The 26,049-nt window shown below is 35.6% G+C and overlaps 1 protein-coding gene across 1 annotated transcript in view; it reads right to left on the bottom strand.

Annotated features, from left to right (window-relative positions):
• Positions 1-26,049, bottom strand: part of UNC13C (unc-13 homolog C) — a 124,296-nt gene that overhangs the window by 46,458 nt on the left and 51,789 nt on the right. The window contains exons 10-18 of the mRNA XM_072345100.1: positions 24,394-24,563; positions 22,792-22,907; positions 21,892-22,055; positions 15,907-16,057; positions 13,377-13,445; positions 11,982-12,071; positions 10,473-10,601; positions 3,373-3,506; positions 651-736 (exon numbers count right to left, since the gene is read on the bottom strand). Coding sequence (XP_072201201.1) covers positions 651-736; positions 3,373-3,506; positions 10,473-10,601; positions 11,982-12,071; positions 13,377-13,445; positions 15,907-16,057; positions 21,892-22,055; positions 22,792-22,907; positions 24,394-24,563 — 1,109 coding nt within the window. The remainder of the gene's footprint in view (positions 1-650; positions 737-3,372; positions 3,507-10,472; positions 10,602-11,981; positions 12,072-13,376; positions 13,446-15,906; positions 16,058-21,891; positions 22,056-22,791; positions 22,908-24,393; positions 24,564-26,049) is intronic.

The raw sequence follows: 26,049 nt of genomic DNA, 5'->3' as shown, positions 1-26,049 counted from the left end.
CTAAAAGAATGATTATGTGTATGTAGGTTGGCAATATTTCCATTATTTATTAAGCTTATTCCCTTAATTCAATCTCTCCAGAATTTATAATGTTAGATGTAGTAATTTTTACTTAGGATTCCTGCAATAACCATACTTTAATGACTAGGTCTGCAGATTATCTGGATTTTAACTGTTGTAGAGAAAAATATATTTCACCTGTGGTTTACTATTCTCAAGAACAAAAGAGAACTGCATCTGATTCTGCTGGAAACAATAAAACCTTCACATTCTGAAGACAGGTTTTCTAGTTTAATGCACTTTTTCCATAAATTCATAATTTCTTAGGGCCACGCAAACCATTTTCAGCTAGTAAGAAAATAGGGAATGCCTGTAATGGCCTATTTTTGATTCTTTGGACATTGAACATGATTTGGTTAGATTTGGATAGTTAAAATTTACATTTCAGTTTACAGTTCTTTTGCCTTCTAGTGGCACAGTTAGTTTCACGTAGTGCCAGTGCATCTCTTCCTTTACAATGCATTTTTACTACCATATGAATCATCTGAAGTATAACAGGAAACTCCTTCCACCTGTGGAAATGCAGTGACAGGTGTGATTTGCAATGGAGATCACTATGGGTCAACTTTCTAGTGTAATTCATAGGTTACCTTCCAAAGCGTACTTCATATCCTGGGCAAACAGAGTCCACATGATTTCAGCACTAATTTTTCCCATGTTCAGCTCCTGAGGGAACCTACAATCAATCACATTGCATCACTTAGACTGTTGCTAGAAATTATTACAGTTGCACAACAGAAAGGCAAATATTTCCACAAGGAAATTAATTTCTGCCAAATAACTCCCTTAACATACAGTCACTGTATTGTCTGTTCTGTACAATTGTCCGGGCACAGAAGCAGACCTAAGCAGGGCACCCAGCTAAAGGGCTGGGAGTACTGCAAAGAACCTTGGGGTAATAAAGCAGTTCTGAACACTGCAGTGGTGCAGTGAGAATGCACTGGCAGTTCACCATAAACTTATAAAAGCAATCACCAAATTCATGCAGAAACATGGAAAGCTGTGTGCCTTTTGTCTTGAATTTGTGACACCACTTGATGGTAGCAAAGAATTTGATCTAAAATACTTTGATTTTTATTGAAGCACTACTCACATTCAGAAAACATTTTGTAATTTTTTAAATAAAACTTCAGAACTGTAAAGTTCTCATTGCCAAAGAAAGAAGGGGAGCAAAGGAAAAACTGATAGAACTAGTGATAAAGTATATAATTTTTAAGGTTATGGAATGGCTAAAAACTATGTCATATCTAGGTCCCAATTTAAACAAATACACCTGTTTTCAATCTTCTCAGCATTTACCATGTATGTAAAACAAACTACCTCCCATTGTTATAATACCCATTGAACATTCATTTTAGAAATAAGGGCAAATTCAAAACTTGAGACTTCAACAAACTGACCAAGACTTTCTGCATGTAAGCTCTACATAACAATTGCTCTCCTTTTTTTCCTGTGGGAAAGAGTAGCTGTTATCACTGAGGTATGCACCACTCCTGCCACAGCTTACCTTCAGAAACAGCTTCACATGTGAATGGCCACATTTAATGTTCATTTAGTTACTCGCATTTCTAAGATTACTCATGTCACAGCAGCTAACAAGGCTTAACATACAAAAGAATCGTAAAAAAAAATCCTTATGTTGAAGATAAATGGTAACAGTGGCAGCTGATAATTAAAGGTTGCATTCTAAGGCACCCATGCACATAAGGTATTTTGTACTATTTCTGTTTTATCATTGTGTTGAAATATTTTTTTTCTGAGCAATTTCAGAATGTAATCCCTAAGCTGCAAAACATCAGAGGAGTTTCCCAAGCAAAACTCTACATGTTACATTTTTAGACTTTGTAAAAGCCATAATCTCCGCATTTCTCATGGAAGCAAAAGGACAACCAGGAGGATGTTCCATGAGTCACTTTGTTTTTCTTGCTACAATTACTTCCATCTCACGGGCCCTAATTTTCTCAATTTCTGTCATTCTTCAAGCAATACTATAAGATCTCAGTTTATCTAAAACACTGCTGTCAAAATCAACTTCCACACCCACATGACAGTTTCTTACCCTCAAGTCATAGATCAGCCAAAATGCGCTATTTGGTGAGACTTCTTGATAAATAGAATATGCTAGGATTTCATGACAAATGAAATATCCACTTATTCAATCTGTCTGGCTAATTTGGTCTTAAGGTGTGAGATGAACATCTTAGTGAGAAACGTGGGCAACCGGAATTTCACACAAAGCTGTGTAAATGGAGTAAACAGGAAAAACATTTTGTTTCTTCTTCAGGATAAAAAGCTGTCCCTTCATAAGGACAGTGAAGGAAACAATTGCAAGGAGCTGCTTACTCTCCCGGGCTGAGACAGTTCATTTATTTAAAGGAATTACTGGAATGAGAAGGCAAATATTTTCTAGTTTGTGGCTATGACTTGGAGGTTTCTTTCGTAATTATACAGGAGAGTAAGTCTGAACTCTGGGTCTACAGACAAATATATCTACCTGTGCTGAGCGCCTTTCAGTATCTGTCAAATGTTGGCTGAAAGAAACAGAGTCATTCTTGCTTCCTTTCAGACCATTCTATTAAATTTCTCCTGCCACTGCAGATGTCCCTGTTAATGGCTTAGCTCTAACAAAGGTCTAAGATGTAATTTTAACTTTTGTATAAATCATCACAATGAGAAGATGTTCAGAATGTGTAGACTGCAAAATATCTCCAAGAAGCTAAAAGAGCTAAACCACTTCTCTAGGCTATGACACATTTCAATCAGCACCATTCCATTTCTTCAGTCTTGATCTGTGAGGCGTGTTCCTTGGCATTACCCATTTATTTCATTTTCAAAACCCTTCCTCTCTCATGTTTTCTCTGCTTTTAAAACTTTCAAGTCAGTTAAGTTTAACTTTCTCTGCAACCAACCATAAATTCATAGAGTCCCTTTATGAAGTTCAGTACTTTCTCTTTTTCCCTCCCCAAAAAAACCTGTTACAGTGCTTAAGAGAGGTCTCAGCATCATTTAAACAGCTTACATACCACAACAACTGTAACATAAATATATTCGTACTGTTTCACTGATCTTTGCTTTCTGTCTGCCTATCTCATTCTCTCACATAATACTTTGACTTTTTGTGATGGTGCACGTACCGTATGCCTTTAGCATTCCTAAAATGAATGATTTTCTTCCCATTACCTAGAGTGTAAATTATCCATCCTACAGCCATTCCATAATCAAATTATGTTTAAAGTACAACTCTTCTGGTGTATTTCCTGTTCTTAATAAAATCAGTGATTCCTAATTTTTATGATGAAAGTAATTACTTACTGGTTCAAGACAGGCGTATATGCTGTTTTATCTTCATCTATGATAGTGACCATCAAAGTAATAAGCTGTGCCCAGAAATCCAAATTCTTTGTTGTTGGTCCCTGTTCTTCTTTAGGAACTTCTTGTTTCTTACCCTGTTAAAACAAGAGTTTAATATAGTGTATATTAGAAAAAATAGAAAAACAGGTAATTTCTACCTTATGTAAAACAGGTTTAAATTGATGTCTCTCTCCAGATTAGTTTCTTAGAACAGGATGAGTGAGGCCTTGTGAGGCAGCTTATTACTCAGATGTATTAAGAATCTTAAAAAAAAATTGCAGAAATGCCATCTTCAACCTATCCAGACTTCAGTAAACTGTATAATAGTCTGTATCTGGCTGCAGATGTCTGCCTAAAACCACACGTAGTGCTAAGACACCCAGGCCAGCCATGAACGCATTTTACTTTCTGTGCATATCCATACTTTTACTAAATACGTTCTTCAAGTTTTTGTTGTGCTGAAACAGAGTGTAGGTAAAATGATCTGCTGAAATGGAAATTTTATACTCTGAGTAATAAAGACTGAATAAATTAATAATGATGAGTATTTCTTGTTTTGTTGTAGATTAAACTACGCTGAAGTTATTGGGTCTAATACCAGCTGTGCTCTTCACTCTAAATAAACAGTTACATTTTAATTTATTTTGCAATAACCAAAATAACAAAGCCTATTGCCCAAAGTATTTTGTACAGACATTTTACAGGGTCTGACAGATTGATAAGAACCGCAATATGTGAATTTAAGACAAGCAAAGGAAAACAGTGCAGAGTAGGAAATAGAAAACCCCTGGAAATATAGACATACCAGGAAAAGGTACCTCAGAATATACAAGAGGGTTATCTCCAGGGATCTATAGTTCCCTAAATAAACCTCCAGTGATTTATAGTTGTGAGCAAACCCATACACATATTTTATTCCTTTTTTATTCTGGGGAAATGGAATTTTGGTTACCTTTTGTAAATGAAAGGAAACACAACTGAGCTTGCATCCAAAACAGAGCCTGAGGAGGCACATTATATTTCCATAAGGACCAAGAATGACATGAGACACTGACGTCTCAGATGGATTATCAACACAACTGTCCAACAATTAATAAAAATTTGGCAAGTAATGCAGTGTTTTCTATCCCCTCTGACTGAAAGCTTGCCTTTTGCACCTTGTATGCATTAGTACTCAACACTTACAAACTTTGGCTGAGAATTTATTACTTTTCACCTCACTGAAATTTACGTTAGCTTTAAAAACGCATTTTCTGTACTCATTTGTAGTCCAAATAAGACCTCTTCAATGATCCTCGTTCCCTTTGGTTAGACCTCTGTAGTGTCATAGTGAATTAATTAAACGTTATCTTAACCTCAATTAACTTCTATCTGTTAACAATATCTAGAGTGGCAAAAAGGGAATTTCAACAACACATAACTGAAAGTGTTTTTGCAGTCTCTGGAGAATCTCAGATAACCCTGTTGCAAACTTAGCTCATCTACAAATACTACAGCTTCAGTTTCTAACACAGCTGAAATAAAGGTAAGGCTCAGAAGCAGTTACAGTGGGTGGTGAGTGACTAATCTCAGCAACCACCTCTGCAAGCAGTGAAGTTTTTCAAAACAGAAATGAATACTGGAGCATTAGCGTCACTCACAAGGTCTTTCCCTGCTGTACATTATTTAAGATTTTGTTTCTATAAGAAAGATGTCTATCAAATAGTATTTATCTGTGTTTCTCAGAAGCTTAAGCATGTTTCAGGCAAGCTAACTAAAAGGTACTTGTATATGATAAAGCTGGTTTACATTCAGTCCAACATCTTATCCAAGAGCTGTCTTTCACAGCAAAAACATACCATCTCATTCAGCTGAAACTGCATTTTGTGATTGTGAAATCACAGAATGTGAAATTCTGTGCTTTAATATAGGTAGAAAAACACATTTAGTTCACCAAGTCTGAGTAGCACAAGAAGTGCTTTCCACAAAAGCAAGAGCAGAAATCTTCTAAAAGTTGACCTCTGCAAAATCACCCCAAAATGTAATTTTTAAGTAGTCTGACATTACCAGATGTAGTTTTATGCTCTGAAATTAAAGCACGTAATTTGCCCACACAGTTATAATTTCCATTCTGAATCCTAAAATCTAACAAAATCGGTTAGAAAGGATCAAAGCCATTCAAGTTATTTTTGCACTGTTATGTTTGCTGCCATTATTATCTCAATATCAGTAACTCTATTCACTCAAGTTACGTACATCTAGAAAAAATTAGTATAAAAATGTGAACCAAATACCCAATGCACTCAGTTTACACACAAAGGCACATATACAGTGAAAAGATACATAAGCCTAATTATGTATACTGCTTACTGTTGTCGGGGATAGTAGTCATAGTGAGATTTTTAAGAATACATTTAAAAAGCCAAGGGGAATAAATTCTCAAGTCTATAAAGAAGACAAAGTCACCAGTTAACAGCTATTTTTTGTGTTTTTTAAAGTAAGTTTCTTTTTCATTTTTGGTGGATGTATAACTAACTGAACAAGCTGAAATCAAAGACTGCTCTTAGACCAGGAGGTAATGGGAGCTTCCCAGAAATGCTGACGTGAATCACTCAGGAGAATAAATTTCCACAACAATATATTAATGCTAATCAGAAGCATGGCAACTTATTTGGAAGATATGAAATGGGAGAAAGTCCTAAGAGCAGCCAAAGCCAAGGGAAACACTGACTTCAGCTGTGATCTCACACCTATTGGAAAAGAACATCTAAGAGAGCATCATAGGATTAGTGTAAAATAAAATCTCTTACACTGTATCAAGCTTACTAAGAGGTTTGGGCTAAAATTCTGATCAGTTTCAGGGAAAAGGACATTAGAAGAAAACTTAGAACCTTTACAGTGTTACAGTACCTCTGCAGTATTTACATAGTAAATAGAATAAAATCCCTCACAGTATTATTACACTGAAACTGCATGCCTGAAATGTCGCATTCAGAGAGGAAAACAGTTTTTGCTACTGCATAACTTGATTTCCTGTTTCATACTTTCACACTTACATTGCGTAGGTTCACTCAGGAGAAAACTGCCAAGAGAAGGATTCCTGAAGGAACTTCGTTTATGGAGAACGTAAGCAAAAATTTCCTGAATGTTTTTGTTTCCTTAAAATGGAAACAGCAACATATTTGTAAACTGAGGCAGAAAGTTTGCAATGTTCTTCCTAAGCTGGCTTTTGGCAGCATTATTTTTTTCATCATAAGACATTTGGCTCTTCCCTGAGATCAGTGTCAACCAAAGAGAAGATGCTACACCTGCTGCATAAGCAATTAGATAGTTCCTCATTTGAATGTTTTGTTTCAAATAGTGAAGACAGTAATAAATATTAGTGAGACTGTCACAGCGTCATGTTCTACTTTCTCTTGTATTCATTTGTTGTTGTTTATTTATTTCATTCTGTAATCAGCTGGTTTTGTATCCTGCTATGAAAATATAGGATGATATTTTTGCATACTGTTAGCATTTGCCATGCTTCACCCCAGGAAATATTGTTATTCCCAGAGAGTGATATTTTGCTGCAAGACATTTGCTTTCTAACAGTGGTTGGCTGTCTTACACGAAAGTAATATAAAGAGAAGCAAAGACTGCTGAGCAAATTTTGTGATTTTCTGCTCACTCTTGCAGTGGAAATTCTCCAATCTCCACCTTAAACAACCTCTTTAACACCATTTGTTATTTTACCTTCACCCCGTAATCAGAGAATTATGTATTTCCTAGTAGTACTGTGGAAGGTGCCTTTGAGAATTTCAGGCTGCAAAGAAGGGCAAATGTAGAAAGTAATTAACATGGGTTGCACATGTACGTATAATGTGCAGGAACCTACCACTTCTGTCCAGATGGAAATACTACTGTTTAAGTAATGGTAACACTGTCCATAGGATGATTCAGGCAAGAACTGAAGCATGGTAAAGCTCCAAGCCTGTAGTGGGCCTCAGCGAGACAGCAGCTGCCAGTCTTTCCCCTGAGTGAGAGCAGGTGGTGGCCTACATACAAATCATGTCTTGTTGCTTTGGGGTTCATCAGTTTCAGCTCTCACTCCTCACAGTTCAAATCTCAGCTGTGCAGCTAAAACGTGACCCTTTTCTGCTTCCCACCATGCTACAACGAACTCAGTTTCCTTTTGGAGGAGGCCTCCATTGGATAGGGAAGCTAGCAGCGAGAAGAGAATGGTTAATGAAGAAGGCTCAAGGATTAAATCTATAGTAACTGGACTAAGGCTTTTTGAAATAAAGCTAATAAAACATTAATTACATTAATTAAACAGCATAAAATATTGTGTTCTGCTTCATAATGATATTTGCAATGCCACAAATCTGTCTGCAATATGCCTTGATTCACCAGAAATCGTTTAGAGCTCTGGATTCCAGCAAACCGTGTTTAGCTGTTCTGCATGCAGGTGTATTGTCAGCAAACAGTAAGAAGACAATGAGGAGTACTACTCCAGAGCTGATGCAGAATTTAGGCAGTAATCTGAATTATCTTATTAATTTCTTTCTTAAAGCTAATTAATTTCCTCAGTTACCTACCACCTGCCAGAAACCTTTCCTATCAGTTATTAAGATTGCATGTGATTCTTTGATTTCTGATGAGTTATTTTGTATATAGTCTATTTCTATTCAATTTATATTTTACTTCTCATTTTCATTAAACTTCCCATATTTGTTAGGTTATTGCCAGCTTATAGCCAGTAGACACTTGCCTTCATAAAGTTTCAACACACAGACTCACCTGCTGGGATACTTGCTGAAAGAGAACAGAGAAGGTATGTAACTGTGGGGAAGCTGCAGTTAATTTGTTTTTGCGGTTCAGTGAATATTCACAGGTTATTATTATTATTTTTAATATGAGAACTTCATAGCAATCTATCAGTAAGTGCAGGACTTCAAAATGATTATGTAAGACATGAATAATGTAACAAGATCTCACTCACACTGTTCTAAAAAAGTAATCTGGAGAGAGACATCAACTTAAGACTGCTTTACATTCTCCACCAAAACAGTCTATAACAACCTTGCATTTTAGACTATCGACTGCTGTAGGTTTTGCAGTGCTGTGCAGAAGATTACATCATATTCCACGTTCACCTGTTAACTCCAGTGTCTGCTGATAAGCTCAGCAGACTCATCAATATCCAGGTTAGCACATCTACTATGTTTAACAAACAAATTCAAATCGCTGCAAAGTAAATGTTAGCAAAACAAACAACAAACCAAAACAACCCCTGAGCTGTTGGTAAGGCAAATAGATGTGATGCCTGTAGTTGCTGCTCATACTGATTTACAATGTCTTCAGCTTGCAGTACATTCTGTTGGAGAATAAAGGCATACATGAGCCCCCAAACTGTGCTTCTTGATTATTTTGGGGTAAAAGCTGCCTGCAGAAGTGGGTGTTGTGCTACCTGCAGCCATTTGAGTGAAATGGATAAAGTTAAAATTGCCACCCTGTGCTTATAATTAGCAGCTTAGTGCTCTTTGACTAAAGACGCTCTTTTTCAAGGCTATCACAGGAACAAGGAACGAACATCCTTTAGAAGACAAGGAAAGACAGCCATTTAAAAATAGTTCTGCATGATAAAGTGTAGCATAAAAACAAGAAAAAAATGACATCTCATGGAGATCTAGAAGTATAAAAGCAACAAAAACGCATGCAGGAAAGCAGGAAGCCTTACTCATCCCTTCTTCTCTCTTCTCAAAGATAAAGCCAATGAAAACATGCAAGTTCAGGTTAGTTTCAGAAGTGCCCGAATATCATTGCCCCCCCCCAACAAGGTAGCTGCAGCAAGAGAAATTTCAGGCATTTTCTTAGAAATTCAAATAATTCAGCTGTTTCCTGTTTTCCAGCAGCAAAAATCAATATAAACCTATTACAAATCACCATTCTGAGATTTCTTAGTGTGATTTGATGCTTCTGCAGCATCACAAAGGCTTAAAGTTACTGAATTTTGTATTTATTAGACAGTCGTCACTACAGCTGAATAAATTCAATTGATTTTCTAGGAAAGTTCTGCCTTAGAGGTGTAGGTTGGAGTTTCTTACACTGAAAGTTTGAAAGCCAGAGATGAGCTTCTCATGTGTTGGGAATCCAATGTTAGAAAACCACTTTCATTTAATAAAGTAGAATGGAAAGCCTGTACTTCCACTCCTAGAATGCAGGTATTCGTCATTTTAATTCAGTTGAGATGTGCTTTCAAATTAAATTCCATGTGTCATATCATGTAGTATAAATGTTTTTATTTATAATACACTACACAGCAAATGTGTATTTGCCTAACAACATAACTCATCATTTCCAAGACAGTAGTCACCAAAATACATTTTTCCAGTGTATCACCCAGAAGGCAAAGCTAGTGAACAGGAGGTAATGTGATAAAGCAGTGATGCTCCTTTTAGACAGTAGCTTAATTCTACAAATTTCCTTATTTTAGCATGATTTATAGAATAAACTCTGTCAATGTTAGAGGAAAAAAAAAAAAAAGAAGCATTTTTGAGGCTTTTGCATGGCATTTGAACAAGACAAATGCTATAATTACTTTGCATGGAAAGCTCACCCTGATGGACTGTTATTTAGAAATGTTACATAATTATCCTCCTCTAAAGCCTGAATCCAAGTATGCATCACAGGTGATAAAATACTAAACTGGAAAGACAGTATATCATTTTCCACGGACTATAATACTTCTTTCCTACAACCACTGGAGTGTAATATTGAATTTTTAAAAATTATTTTCCAATTACTAATCATAAACGAACAGTAAGCAATTAAATTTCATCTTCCCTAAAAGTCATTGGACAATTTTATAGCCGTGTCCAATGTGAAGTCTAATTTATAGGCTGACATTTTCATTTTGAAACTCATCTTGCGAACCATTTAAGAGTTCACATTTGTCTGTGGATTTATTTCTTATATTACCCTTTTTTTCATAAAAATAAAATGAACATAACTCAAGTGCTTTTATATGAGGGAACACTGGGATTCTTTGTATATACTTACTGTAAGCTAACTGGAATGAGTGAAGCATGAGGCCTTACCTGGTCTATTAATTGGGAGTAAAGATCATAGCAATTGTCAAAAATGTATTTGTATGTTGAGTCCAAGCAGGCTCTCACACAGTCTTTCACCACAGTACTGGCTCGAGGTGGGCTCTGTAATTCAAGGACCTAAGACAACATTTCATAAACAACAGAATTTCAGAATCAGAGAAAATCCAAATGTTGCAACGAATGCAGCTTTGGAATACAAGAACACAAGTGTTGAAATACAGTAATGATAATGTATAAACTCAAATTGACTTCAGGTGACCTATGTTTAGAGATGCATTAAAACATACTTCAGTTAAGCAAATAAGTGATATCACCACCTGTTATTTCAATGAAATTATTCATAAAATGGAAGAAACATCCATGCTCAAAGTTAAACATCAGAATATCACCTTAGAAGGGCCTGGTTAGAAGGAGACCACAATGATCATCCAGTTTCAACCCCCTGCTATGTGCAGGGTCGCCAACCATTAGACTGGGCTGCCCAGAGTCACATCCAGCCTGGCCTTGAATACCTCCAGGGATGGAGCATCCACAACCTCCTTGGGCAACCTGTTCCAGTGCGTCACCACCTTCTGCGCAAAAAGCTTCCTCCTAATATCCAACCTAAACCTCCCCTGTCTCAGTTTAAAACCATTTCACCTTGTCCTATCACTATCCACACTCGTAAACAGCCATTCCCCCTCCTGTTTTTACGCTCCCTTGATTTTCCTCTTTTTGATTGATTTTTCCTTCTTTCCCTTAAGATTTTCCTCTTTAATATAACATTAGGCCATATGATTGTGATTTTCTCTGAACATCAGACAAATTGCTTTTCTTTTCTTTCTTTCTTTTTTTTTTTTTTTTTTTTTTTTTTTTTAAACAACAAAAACTCAAGCTTTTCACTCCACTTTTGGAACCATTAATTTGAATTTCAATTTAATTAGTCATCTAAACTCTCTTTATGTTGTGCCTCACACAGTGAAATCACAATATGCAGTTACAAACTCGGTTTACTGTTTCAGTATTCCCAGTCAGTAATTTATGACACTTTATTCTAGAACTATTTCAGAACTCTGACACCTAGATATGAATCTCTAGATTGATGAAAGAAATTAGAGTTATCAGGCCTATGTTTCTATTTCATATGTGATATTACTAGGAGCACAGTCTAGATGCTCCATGTTCTGAAGGAAATTAATTGATTATCCTTTATTTGTCTTGACTTTAATTAAAGTGCTTTTTTATTAAAAAAAAAAAAAAAAAAAGTCGTTGTTTCTGTTTCCTTCAGAACATGTAAAGTCATTATTTGGAAAGGAAAAGATGTCTGAAATGTTTTGTATTGCATGAGAATGGCTTTATTTTTACCACGTTGTTAGTGTGATCTGTTAGTGTTTACAACAGTGATCTTGGGACTACGCAGGGACTGAAAAACTGCAGGAGATGAATTGATTAAGAAGTGATCAAGAGGATTACAATACTGCCTTCCTAGAAAACAGGAGCGCAAACAAAGGACAATACCTTCATTCTAAAAAAAGTAATGCTGGTAAGAAGGTCCACAGTTGATTTCAGATCTTGAAGTCTTTCAGAATTGCTGGCAGGAAAGTTATCCTGGTGAATGAGGAGGAGAGGAATTGTGAAATGGAAGTTGAAAGTTACATACCTGAAAAACTAGGAAAAAAATTATCTGGCAAAGGAAAGCGATGTTTGGAAGGATTGAAAACGATCATCTGCTGCCTTAATTCTGCCTGTGAGAAGCTAGGAATAAATATCTCCTTCCACATGAATAGGAGCACTTCTGATAATACTGCTGTGTCTCTAGTATGAATTATTTAAATTGCTGTGATGTTTTCAAAACATTAATGATACAAAAAAATACAACAAGAAATCTGGGGAAGAGTTGCTAATGAAAATCATTCATGCATTTTCCATGGCACACAATTCACTGGTGACCAGAGACTCAGTAAGCATAATGAAGGAATCATTCATGAAATTTATGCTTTGATCTTTAGGTTCACAGGAAGATTGATGGTTAAGTACTGTTACTTAAATGGATTCCTGCTAATGAAACATGAGCCAAACATCTTTATATCCCAGTATAACCCGAATAACATTCTTCAACATTAAAATAATGTAGTCTGTTAAGGGTTACGTCTTAAACACGGAGTATATGCTACTTCTATGATCTCTGATGCCTGAGGGTTCTTTTAAATATTCTCTCCGTCTTTCCATTTTACAAAGCAAACCTGATTTAACAAAGAAGTCCATGAGCTTTGTGCTGCCATTCCTAGAATCTGAAAGCAGAACTAAAGCTGATGGAGTCCTTATTAATTACTGGTCATTAAAAAATGTCATGATCCAGTGAAATGGAGACAGGGAGTGAGAATGGTTTGATAAGAGGCAGATTTTCATGTGCACCTCTTTCTGGAAAGGGCTGGGATTGGGGGACAATTCAGTAGAAGGGCTTCTATAAGGCATAAGTAAAATTGGGATTCCTATTATCTAGAAAAATGAATAGTCAACTCTCAGTATTCCTAGGATCTCCACCTCTCAAAATAAATCCATCAGTAACTGCAATTTACACATCAGTGAAAGGTAAATCCCAGTTGAATTAAATGGTGAATTAATTCAACTGAAGTTATTGAATCCTATACTTTCCTGAATGTCTGCTCATCCCCTGACTCATTTTTGGAAAAAAATAAATAAATAATAATAATAAATCAAATTGGAAAAATAGTTAAAATGATTAAACACTGTAGGTTTTGATCTTAAGGATTTGGGGTCTCCTATTAGCACTCTTTTACAGCTTCTATCCCACAGATTAATCTCTAAAACTTCTTTAAAACAGATAAAGTGCACAAGGATGTTTGTAGGAAAACACATTTGGGTCATCTAGGTAAAATGTGATGAACTTACCCTATATTTAGATAAATCAATCCTCAGAGAATTATGCAACTGATCCAAAAGTTTAATGAACTTTTCCCTCTGTAAAATGAAAACAAGAATGCTCTGCATAAGAACTAGCACATTTTTGTAAACAGGGGTAAAGTTACAATTCAATTTTATTTCCTTTTTAATTTCTAAGAAAGCATTTAATCTGTTTACATTCTTAACTCATTTGAGAGAGATTATTTTCCATTCTTTCATATAAAAGCACTGTCTGAGATATCTGTGCTTTAAAGCCAGGCAGTGTATCTTTCACAACTGTGCTTTTGCTCTTACCTGTGTTGCCAGTTACCTGGTACACATTCAACACCGTGCAGCCATGCAATGCATTAATGAGATGATGAAGGCTTTCCTGTACAGTATTTACTTTCTGACACACTAACTCAGACAAACTACCTAAGAATTGAAAAATGTTGTCTGCTGTCTGTGACAAAATGCAATAGGAGCATCAATTTGAGTTAAAGTTCAAAGTTTTCAGCTATGTTATCAGGGCTTACTAAAACAGATGAGCTTCAGGTTTTTTTTTTGTTTGTTTGTTTGTTTGTTTTTTTTTTTAATATATTTTATATTTTATATTACACTCTTGAAGAAGAGACTTCCTCTTCCCACAGAAGAAATGTTGCTCATTTACAACAGAATTTGATGTAAAAGTATGATTGAAAATAACAATTCAGAAACAGTGGCTTTTGGAAGAATAAACCAAGTAATACAACAATGTTACATTTTAAATGCTAAGATTCCCTTGTTATCATCAAAGATGCAGTAAAAGTATTTTGCTACGAGATAGCCAGCTAATCTGTGCCATCCCCAAGCAATATTGATGACAGGTTTTAATTCCCATTCTTCATGTTAGAACATATATCAATGCACTGCATAAATTCTTACCAACATATGTGAAAGCAGCAGAATGTTGGAGGTAGCAAAATCTGATAGCTCTTATAATACTACCTGTGAAATAGGATATGCACTAATATGAACACAGAGCCCTCTGTGCACTGTCTCGTATCTCTCAGTGGAACACTAACCTACACCTAAAGCCACCAATTTGGCATGGTTTCCTTAAGGGATCAATCAAAAGGGTTTTTTTCCTGTCATGCTATAAATCTGTACTAAAGTATTCAGTCAGCCAAATCCTTCCCAGCTGTAGCCTGAGGTCTTGAATTTGAGATGTTCTTTTTGATGAATGATGCGCAGCTATCCACTAACAAATGCCTTCTGAACAAGACAGTAAAATTTTTTTGCTCATAAGTCATTTTTTTTAAAGAAATATCTCAAAAATCTCTGTTAGTGATGCTTACTACTCTACTGTCTTTCCATCCATCTGTTGAACCACGAATTTAATTGGAAATTGCGTCAAAGGTAAACTAGCATTAACAGAGAGAGGATTTAATCTCCCTCCAATCTGAGGATGAAAGAAAGTAATTCAGATCATTAGCAAAATGGAAAGAAAGAATAGAAAATGTAACAAAACATTCTACATTTCAAAAGCTGGATAAAAGTCAAAAGCCTAATAGGGCTCAAAAATTGAATGAATTGTCTGGTTTCAACAAGATATAGATTCATTCCACAATACACCATCAATTAGTTTATATTAACTAGGATAAGTACACAGCAATATTCCAGTAATCATATCATAAATATTCTGATTTTCATAATATATATAAATGAACATTAATATTTGTATTTCATAGCAAACCTTAAAATATAAGATCATCGCTACCTCTGACACTACTCCATATCACCATAATTTGTACTTAGTTATTTTTAAGTGTGTTTAATATTTGATTTTGTGTTGATAAATAGTATTTAAGGAAAGATACATATATACTGTTAATTTATGAATGGCTTGGATGTTTGCTATGCATGTAAAAGAGGAAGGTGAGAAGGAATTCATTTTTCAGTATCAAATTGCATTTGTACACTACCACTGACCACATCATCACATTTAACAGCAGATATGTAAGCATCCTCTTTGAATTAATTCTCCCCCTTCCTGTTCTCACACCCACAGTGAAGGAAGGGAAATAGATCAGAATATACTGTGAATTTCTTTTTTAAAAATCATTTTATATTTCCACAGTGAGTTACATGTTCACACAAGGAAAGTTAACAACGACATCCCATACTACCACATTATTATCTGTAATTATTTGAGCCTTGATCTTTTATGTTAATCAATTTGCTAACAACATTTTCAAGCAAACAAATGCAAACTGTACTTAGTCTAACCAGTTTTGATAGTTTGTAAGACCCACTGAAATAAAAAAGTAAAACAATGATAAATATCTTAGTTCTATACATATATGCTAGATGATTTATACCATACCTTACATAGATTTAACAGTGATTGATTGTAAAGACTCAGTTACATCTTTGAAAGCTGACAGCAACTCATTCTTTTAAATGATCAACTGCTTTAAAATTAGAATTCAGAAACTGTTACTTTATCATATATTAGAAATTAAGAGATACTATTCTATTAAAAAAGAAGTCTACTTACCCCAAAGTTAGTAGCCGCAAATCTATCTGAGGCGGATACATTTGTTGTTACTGTAGTATGAGCATAGAAAGCATTTATATTGGCCAACAATGTACTCATAACTGCTGGAACACCAGGGCACATATATTTAGAAGACAGGCAGGAGAAGTGCCTGTAATTCAAACAAACTGACAATTATTAAAGGCGGCAAGGAGTCTGCACTTTCTGTCATTACAATTTCTTTTCAGTTACATTCATTACAGATACAGAAATGAGCTTAAAAATACACTCTGGGCTGCCAGTACCTCACACTGCTCTAAACCAAGCTCTAACACTTACTTCACAAACGGGACATCTAAATTGCAAATGTTACTTTAGAAACAGGTCACATACCCATTAAAAAAGAAGAAAACTCCAAAACTTTGCAGATGTCCAGGTTCATGAATCAACCTTAATTAACAAATCTTATAGCTACTATCTTCCATTCAGTACCTAGGTATCATAAATGGGCTCTATAAAATCACTGACCAACCTGTTCTCCTCAGTATTCTTTGTCAATGGGACCTGTAACAGAACTTGTATATCTGAAGACATACAAAGACATTCTAGGTATAACCAACTAGTTCTGGCAAGATACAAGTGATGCTAAACACATTTACCTATCACTACAGCTAGATGATCACTATGGTCAATATAAAACAAGTCTTGAACTCATTGTGCATGTAATTACCAACGAGTGCTTAAGAGTGCGTGATCCACGAGGTAATTTAGAGTAAAGATGAAAGCAATTTATTCTTTAATTGAAATGCAATTGGTTGGAAAATTGTAATTTTCAAACACTTTTGCATCTCACTCGGGATAAATCCTCTTATAATTTTAATCAACTTTCAAGAAAAAAAAAAAAAGATGAGTCATTAATTACATGCAAATAAATATCTAAATAAAATCCACGTATATAGATCTGTCTTCATTTTCATCCAAAGGTTAAAGAAATAAGATTACAGCAGAAAGGGACAGTGTGATGAATCAAGGCCTTAATCCCTCCTAAAGCTAGAATAAGAAGGTGAATAATTGCTGGATTTTCTAGTTTATCTGACTGGGTAAAGAACGTGGAAGAAAAGAGATCCATCTGGGAGGTAGGAGAGACAGGGTTCATATTAAAGACAATCTAGGGCTTCAGTGTTTGTCTGAGGTCCCTTTGTATCTGCAGACTTTTGAAGTCAAGACAGGAGACCAACTCCCTGGGCTTTCTCTAGCATTAGACTCACTGGAGTATTTTCATGTTTGGCTTATATCACAATATCACAGTATCGTGCAAGTTGGAAGGAACCTTAGAGATCATCAAGTCCAACTCCCGGGATTTGAGCCTTCTGTGTAGCAGAGCAGCGCTTCTACCACTTGCACCACAGGGGGGATTCGAACCCGGGCCTCCAGTGTTGCAAGCAGCACTTCTACCCGCTGCGCCACCGGGGCACACTATATATCTATATAATATATATTATATATTATATTATAATATATATATATATTATATATATATTATATATTATAGATCACAGGCTTGCAATTTCACCAGTATGGTGACCTACACTGACGCATAAATCTCACTGTTCACATTCAAAGTGTTCTGCAAACATTTCTCAGCATTCCTGTAAGGCAGATCTTTAGATGCAATTATCCAAGTTTTATGAAATTCCAGGAAATCGCTTGTCCGCATAACAAATCAATCACATGGGCCAGTAATGGAAGTCAACATTCCCAACTGACTGGAATGATACCAAACGTTTCATTCATTGCCAGTGCTTTTGAGAAGTGCTTTTAAACACTGCAGCGTAAATCTCATAAAAATCTAACCCAGCTATCTAATTAAGAAAATGTTTCAGCAGGTCACACATCTCCTATAAACTGGAAAAAACAGTAATTTCCTATGTATAAAATAGTGATACTAGGTGATATTCCCCAGATGCAAGTAAAATAAATGTCACCAGATCTATTCATCACATGAATTTTGAGAAACATAAAATCAGCAAGTTTGCTGGTGATACAAAACTGGGAGGAGTAGCTGACATGTGAGAAGGCCATGCTGCCATTCTGAAAAACCTGAACAGGCTGGAAAGGATTCTTAATTAAGTTCAATAAGAGCAAGCACGGAGTCTTATACTGGAGGTGGAATAACTGTATGTGTCAGTACAGTTTAGGGGCTGATCTACTGGAAAGGAGCTCTGCTGAGTCAGGCCTGGGGACAACAGGTTGGCCATGAATCAGCAGTGTGCCTTTGTGCCCAATGTGGCCAATGGAATCATGGGGTGCATAAAAAGAAAAAAAAAATGGCCAGCAGGTCAAGGGAAATGATCCCCCACCTCTGCTCCACCCTGGTGAGGCCACATCTGGAGTACCGTGTTCAGTTCTGGGCTCCTTTGTTCAAGAAAGACAGGAAACTTCTAAAGAGTGCAGCAAAGGGCCACAGAGACGATGAGGGGCTTGGAAGTACCTCCCTTGTGAGGAAAGGCTGAGAGACCTGGGGCTGCTCAGCCTGGAGAAGAGAAGGATGTGAAGGGATCTTATAAGTTCTTATAAATACCTAGTTGGCTGGAGTGAAGTGGATGGGGCCAAGCTTATTTCAGTGGTGCCCAGTTACAGGATAAGGGAAAACTGGCACAAACAGAAACATGAGAAATTCCATATATACGCGAGGAAAGACTTCCTTTCTTCAAGGGTGACAGAGCTTCGGAACAGGCTGTCTGGAGAGATTGTAGTCTCCTTCTCTGGAGATACCTGGATGCTTTCCTGTGGAACCTATTATAGGGAACCTGCTTTGGCAGGTTGGACTAGATGATCTCCTGAGGTCCCTTCCAACCCCTACAACAATCCTTTGATGATTTACCTTTTTTTTTTTTTTTTTTTTAAATTGACACAAAAATAATTAAAATACAATTTTAAAACAGACTTACAATTTCAAGAAATTGTGTAATAGCCCTAAAGATCCTCAGTACATGAGGAACCCTAGGCTGTGATATGAAGGAAGTAATTATTCACTCTTAGGAACCATACTTCTAGCATATGCCCTGCTCAAGGGAATCAGCAGCAGTTGCTATAGGAGAACCCATTAAGATAATTGCCCACAGGAGACAAGACAGACTGTGGAAAAATTGTTTGTGTCAACATTTTGAGTTCAGTGAGGTCTCTTCTGCAGGTTCTTCTAATGAATACACAGATCGAGCTACCCAACACCTGGTCTGAGCTCCTATCTTGAAAATAGAACAAATTATATTTGTTGTAAGGAGAAATTAAACCTATCACTATAATATTGTTATGTCTTTATTTAGATCACTACTCCATTCCACCAGTAATTTGATTAGTGATGTCAATGAAAACATTGCTATCAAGTGACAGGTTACGTGAATTTTTGATTTGTGTCATTAAATAAAATCTGTAAAGTTCACAGAGCTTATAACATTTATCACACTTAAGAATGGCCATAACTCTGAGGGTGCTGGTAATCCAGGTAAGAAATCTGAAAGTTTGCTTCTGCTTGCTGAAATAAATTAAAAAATATATCAAGGAAATTCCTTCCTTGTCTATGTCGATCTCTGACAACAGCAACCAGTAACATGAGTAATAATTCTTTCTGATGGGCACGTATATCAAAGCAAACATTACCAAGTATCACATATTTTAGAGTATATATTGCATTGTTTAAACCAGAGTCATATATTTTAATTCAGGTCTGCTAGCTTTATCTTTCAGCTTTCTTACGCTGCTGTTTCCTGATGATGTCTCAGTGCCTGGGAGTCTTCCAGTGCTTCTGGTAGTGTGAACAGGCAAAGAAAGAGGGCTCATTAACACACACTGCTCAGTAAGCAAAAGCCATCAATGAAAATTACTTCAATTGATGATTTGCATGCCTTTTGGAAAACAAGATGGCATATTTAATGCCCATCAACTTTCTGGAATAAGAAAAACATTGCTGATTTAGAAGCATTGGAGCTTCCAGTGGTTGCCAGCAAGAAAATCTTAATAGAGCTTCCATTGCAATCAACTTTACTACAGAATAGATCCAGGATGGTGATGCTATGTATAATTTCAATATCTAGTCAAAACCATTCCAGTATGTGCCCTGCTTTTTATCTTCTAAGGAGAAATAAATTACATCAGAAGCAAAATGATAGAAAATATATTATTCCTTGCCGACGGGGAGGTTGCTTACTGTAAATAGGTAAATAAACTTCCTTCCAGTATGACTCCTTCAAGACATCACAATCACAGTGTAAATCACCACCCATCACTGGAGTCATCAAAACAGAGGCCATTTGGATCATCGGGCTGTTGCTTTTGTTCATCTGTATTCTAGTTTATCTATTTTCATTTCCATTTTCTTCTAAATTCATGTATATGCAAAACATTAATGTAGCTAGCTATGTTTATTTGGCTGCTAGAAGAATAAACAAATAAAGTCCTCTTCCAACCCAATCATTTTTCATCTCTTTACCCAATTGAAAAAAGTCAAATAATTTTAAAAATAAAAAGTGAATTATAGAATCTGTGAAGTCAATTTTTTTCAGAGAGCTTCAGCTGCAGCAACACAAACAGCCTTTCTGTTTTACCTTAGTTTTGGGTTGATGATTGTTTTTGTCTTTACATGAATACAGCATGGATTTCCTTGTTTAGAAACAGGGTAGCTGGAATCCTTGTCTTGAAATAAGACAGCCTTTCTAATTGGTCATTCTTCAGGAGAGAACTGTCTACATTTATTCTGATAAAAATGCGGATGTCTGTCTCTAACACAAGGGCTCAATCATACTTCAATTCATCGCAAAGTATTACTGGGGTACAATGTCCAAAGCAGATACATCAACATACATGAGATATACTTTGGATTGATTTGCACATTCCATTCCAGTACATCTATAGATATAAGACATAAAGACATACATGTCTGATGGGAAGGTAAACATGAAAAATTAAATACTAGCAAAGAATACGAAATTAGAAATTCCAATTTCTATTCATAAAACTTATTGCATGTGTTCCTCCACACATAGTGTGAATATGCAGTGCCACAGGAGAAATGTCAGGCTTAATTAAATTTTTCTGTGCAATGCTGTTTCAAGTCTTTAGAGGAAGACCATTAAACAAGTATATATTATAAAGACACCTCCACTTTTCTATTAGGTGTACCCTCAATGAAGTGAAAGACATGTCCATTTCAATACCAGATTTTGTCCTTATATCCTGCAATAAAATTAAACTTTCTGTGTTTATGTACCTTAATACTATAGAAGTGGATCACGCTTTTAGGTTGGGCTGTAAAGTGATGGAAGAAGCAAAATAAATATTCTAGTTAAAAATTCTTTGCCAACTTTTGTTAGGGATAATGAACTAATTTGAGGTCCTCTGTTTTCCTACAGCTGCAGAAGGAGCAAAATATAGTCCTTTTCACAAGCAAACTGTTCACTGGACAAGTCAAGAATATATGATATAGCTTTTGCATCCCCAGGTTTCTAACCAAGCTCAGAAGTGCTGTGTTCTGAAGTAATAAGAGCTACTTCAATATGAAGGATGTAGTGATATGTTCTAATATCATTAAAAACAGTTTGCATAAGTTATTTACTTTAGCTATGGAAAGTTACTCTATCCATTGCTGGCATTCTCTAACTTCTGTATTCCTGGGGAGTAGTACACAGCTTGTTAAACTCTGTTCTTGCTAGCAAAAGTAACTCAATCCCAGTTAAGGAAGTTCAAGTCTCATTGCTCAATATCATAAGGATTAAGTAATGCATTAGAGATAAAACTAGTAATAGCTTATAAAATGCTTATAAAATATCTCAGTGCTAGTGCAGCTAAGCAGCCCTTCAGTGAGTCAGAGGGACACAAAGGACAGTCAGAATTCAGAATCAGGAACAAGTGTGAGACAGAAAACAGAGTCACAAAGTCTTGGAACTCATCTGTTCCTTCAAACACATTCTTGATGGTAGAGTAAGAAAAAACAAACATGGAAATACTTACGTCATAGCTTGATAAATATATTCAATTCCATACCGCATTGCAAATTCATCTACAATTTCTTGTGCAGCATCATCAAAGTACACCTTCCAGGCATCATCACCTCTAACTTCAGGGATTTTTACCACACCGTTAGATTTAACTTCTGTCAAGTAGTGGAACAGATTCTAAATGCAAGAAATTTTTCAAATAGGAATATGTCATTTTTAAATGACATTGTATATTTTACATAATCAACCATATGCTCATTAACTTAGATTTTTATCTTTTTTTTTTTTTTTTTTTTTTTTTTTTTTTTTTTTTTCCCTTTGAGGGCTGGCATCAATGAACCATCATTTGGCAAGCAAAATACCCAAGACAGTAAATGCTTTTGTTGAACTCTAGTAGCGCAGGTCTATGATTCAGCACTTTGATCTATCTTCTTGACATAAGGTCACCTCAGAGAACTGGCACAGAGACTGCAACATAAAACTGAGCAGAAACTCTCCTCTCCTAAATGCCCTTGCTAATCCTGGTGTTATAATGCTCACTGGAGAGTCCTTCAACAGAAATTGGATCTGTAATTTTAAACTTCAAGTTCACAATTTAAAAGAAATATATTGCAGGAAATATGGAAGCCTCTGAAGTACTGAAACACGTGCAACAATGTTTCAGTTTAGCAAACCCTAAACCAAACCTACTACTTTATTTAGAGGTAAAATCACAGAATGCTTCTCAGATTACTGAACTATTTAAGTATCTACAAACTGCAGATCTGATTTCCTGTCTGCTTTCACTGGAAAACAAACAAACCCCCAAACAACAAACCAAGTCTTAAAAATTGGAAATAATTTCAAATGATCAAATTAGTTCATAATATTTTTTATTTTATTTAGCTTGATTTCTTAAACTTCTGCGACATACCTCGTGTAAACAGGTGTACTGCACATGGTAGGGAGCAACTTTCTCCTCTCCTTCAATTTCAACATTGATTTTCAATCTAAGAGCACCAGAGACAGCTGATTTGTCTGTCCGCTTTTCTGAAGGACAGAAAAACATGTTAGTAACGATCAAGTGTAAAGTCACACAAAATACATTCATTTTAAAGCTAGAAATTCCTGCTGTTGAGAACAGAGAATAACTTTTAAGTAGCTCCCATAGAGCTCAAGCCACAAAGCAGGACATCAAGCTATTAAGAATCTTTTCTTGTTTGCCAAATTCAAAACAGGCTGCATAGCACTTTAAACAACACTTCTGTCTTTTCAATACAAACTATTTCCATTCCCTATCTGGCATAAGGACTAATAATTATTACTGTAATTATTAATATCTGCCACTACTTTTGAAGACTAACTGATTTTGTTTCTGACCATTTCACTCCTCTTTCCTCTGAGTGATGTGATATCAATATACTGTTGATACTGATATCAACATGTGCATGTATCAGATTAAAAGTTGCCATTCTTTTTCAGAATATCAAATTGATAACCCATTTACTGATATTTCTTTTTAGATACTGATTGACTTTTGTAGATGGAATAGATGATGACATGTTTCTAATAAGAAAATCACTATAAAAAAGGAAATAAAGCAAGACTTTCTTATCATTGTTCAGACGAGAAAAGAATTTCCAGATACATCCCTATTTAATTTTATTTTATTTTTTTCCTGGGCAATGAAATACTATCCAGGAAAACAATGGCCACTAATTACAGAAGACACTTTACAGTTTCAGAAATTTATGTTATATAATTCACCTGATGCCTTTCTCATAGAAGCAAATGTTAATGAAAATATTTCTAACACGCTTTTGCTGCTATAGATCAGAGATTAACTTTTAAAGGTCTATTCTAGAACACTTAGTGCTCACTAAAATTTTCAGAATTAAGAGCTTTATGCTTAGATTTAGATCAAGGGAATGTATTTTGAGACACTTTCATTGATTCATTTCTGGCTCAAAGAATGATGCTACTTAAGACCTGACCAGAGAAGAAAGTACCATCAGTAAGGATAGCAGAGAATGTTTTCTTCTCAGCAGATTGCATTCAATTTAAGATTATGCACGTAAACCTATTTCAGATATACAAAACAGAAAACTGAATCAAAAAAGTTTTGTGAAGAATAACAGATCTAAACATGTTGAAAATAAAAGGTAATTAGGTAAAACAATGTAATAAAGTGAATATGCACAAGGAAAATATTTGCTAGGTTTTTCTATGCATCCTGATAGAACTGTTTACTAATGCTACTATGAATAGTCTAGACTGGAGCAAAGGCTTACACATTTTTGCTGCTTTTATTAATACCAAAGACAAATATTTAATTTTACAGAGACTGAGCTAATCACCATAATTCACCAAAATACCCACTGTTTCCAAGCTAACCTGTAACATCCAGGATTTAAAAATATGCAATCAGTACCACAGCTGTGTATTTTGAAGTCCCTAAGGTACAGATGCTGAAATTCTACCTAAATTTGTTAAAAATAAGTAAATAAATAAATAAACAAATCAATAAGTATCATACCTAAATTATACCACACATCCATTTCTCCACTCAGTGTTCTTACTTCAATGATTGTTTGCCCAAGGAAGTCATCGGACTCCTTTTTGAAATGTTGTTTTACTCTAGATTTGATGTCATCATCTTCATCCCACACTCTCACTTTTATTCTATCTGTAGAATTATGGCATTCACTGTAAAAATGTTAATAAAATCTATGAGTCAGTTTTTGCTATTGTACTGCTCATTCATTGAGCTTGATTTCTATATAACTGTTTTAAGTGACAGAACACCAACAACTGCATTATTCAGTGGAACAGATGGCCATAACACATTGCTAGGGGAAAGGGTAGAATTACTACATGTAGAAAGTAAAGAGATTAACTTGAATGAATTATGTATACATCAGGATTGCATTTATGAATGTCATGAACTTCTTGCTGAAATTATTAGCAGGTTTACAATATGAACTTCACAATACTTTTAAAAATACCTTCAGCATGTTACAGTCAGATAAGGTTTATTCATTCACAAATGTTATGTGGCCTTTATAGTAGGCCACAAAAGTAGCAACCTATAACGTAACAATAAAGAAAGTGAGAAAATCCTAATATTTTTAATGCACAGCACAATATATTTGAATTTGCAATGAAGAAGCCCAAGAAGTATGCACAAACTTGGGCACAAGACAAGACGGGCAAGGAAAACAAAAACCACCCAAACCCACCAAAAACTAAACCAACCAACCAAAAAAAAACCCACAACAACCAACCCCAAACCCCCTGTACCTCCCCCCAGGAAATAAACAGCTGCTTTGTTTAAAATGTATGTTACTTTTGTCCAAGGTCTCCATTTCCCTCATAAGGAGAAGTAGGGACAGACTGCTGTGTAGTAAAGAATTGCAAAATCCAGTGGCTTATTAAACTCTCATGAGTTAAGCTGATGTTAGAAACTTCTGGATATGAGTGAAGTGGCTTTACTTGTAATCAAGACTTCCCAAGTGGATAAACTTTTCCAGACCTACCTTCATGGTATTAGTTTGAGTTCTTATTTGAATTCTATTTCAAACACTAACACTGCTTAGTGAACTATTTCAACAATTCCAGTATTAAAACAGTTATAGTATAACTTATCTCCCAACTGGCACCCCTCAGGGCTTGTTCTAAGAATTAATTAGCAGTAGTAATAGGCTTTAGAAGTACAAAGTGCTTTATATGTCATTCTTACTGTCAAGGCTGATCAGTCACTAAGAATGGTATTCACAACTCACTATGACATCATTCAGTATCACAGAAATACTTGTGCCTGTCCATAATCCAAATTTTAACACTGAAGATATCTCTGGTAATTAAAAAATACATTATTCTGTGATTAGCAAGACTAATGAAGCCTGATTTCCTTTTGTCTTATGACTGCCTTCCCTGACATCTAGCAAACTGCAATCATAAATTGAATCTTTTTCCGTGATTGGGTTTTTCATAAATTACTCTTTCATATGGACTCCCTAGTGTCCATTATAGGGTGAGTTCATACTGAGGACACTCTTAGGACTTCCATCTCCTGGGCTGTCCTTTTCAGACAATGTGACAGACCCACTGTCAAACAATCTAAAATCTTCCTGACTGTAAAATTCAAAAGTTATTAGCACGGACAGGATTTGATAGGAAAATACAGTTGAAG

This window comes from Excalfactoria chinensis, chromosome 10, assembly GCF_039878825.1.
Source record: "Excalfactoria chinensis isolate bCotChi1 chromosome 10, bCotChi1.hap2, whole genome shotgun sequence".
Classification (NCBI taxonomy): Eukaryota; Metazoa; Chordata; class Aves; order Galliformes; family Phasianidae; genus Excalfactoria; species Excalfactoria chinensis.
The sequence above is the reverse complement of the archived record's forward strand: the minus strand, read 5'-3'. Positions and strand labels throughout refer to the sequence as shown.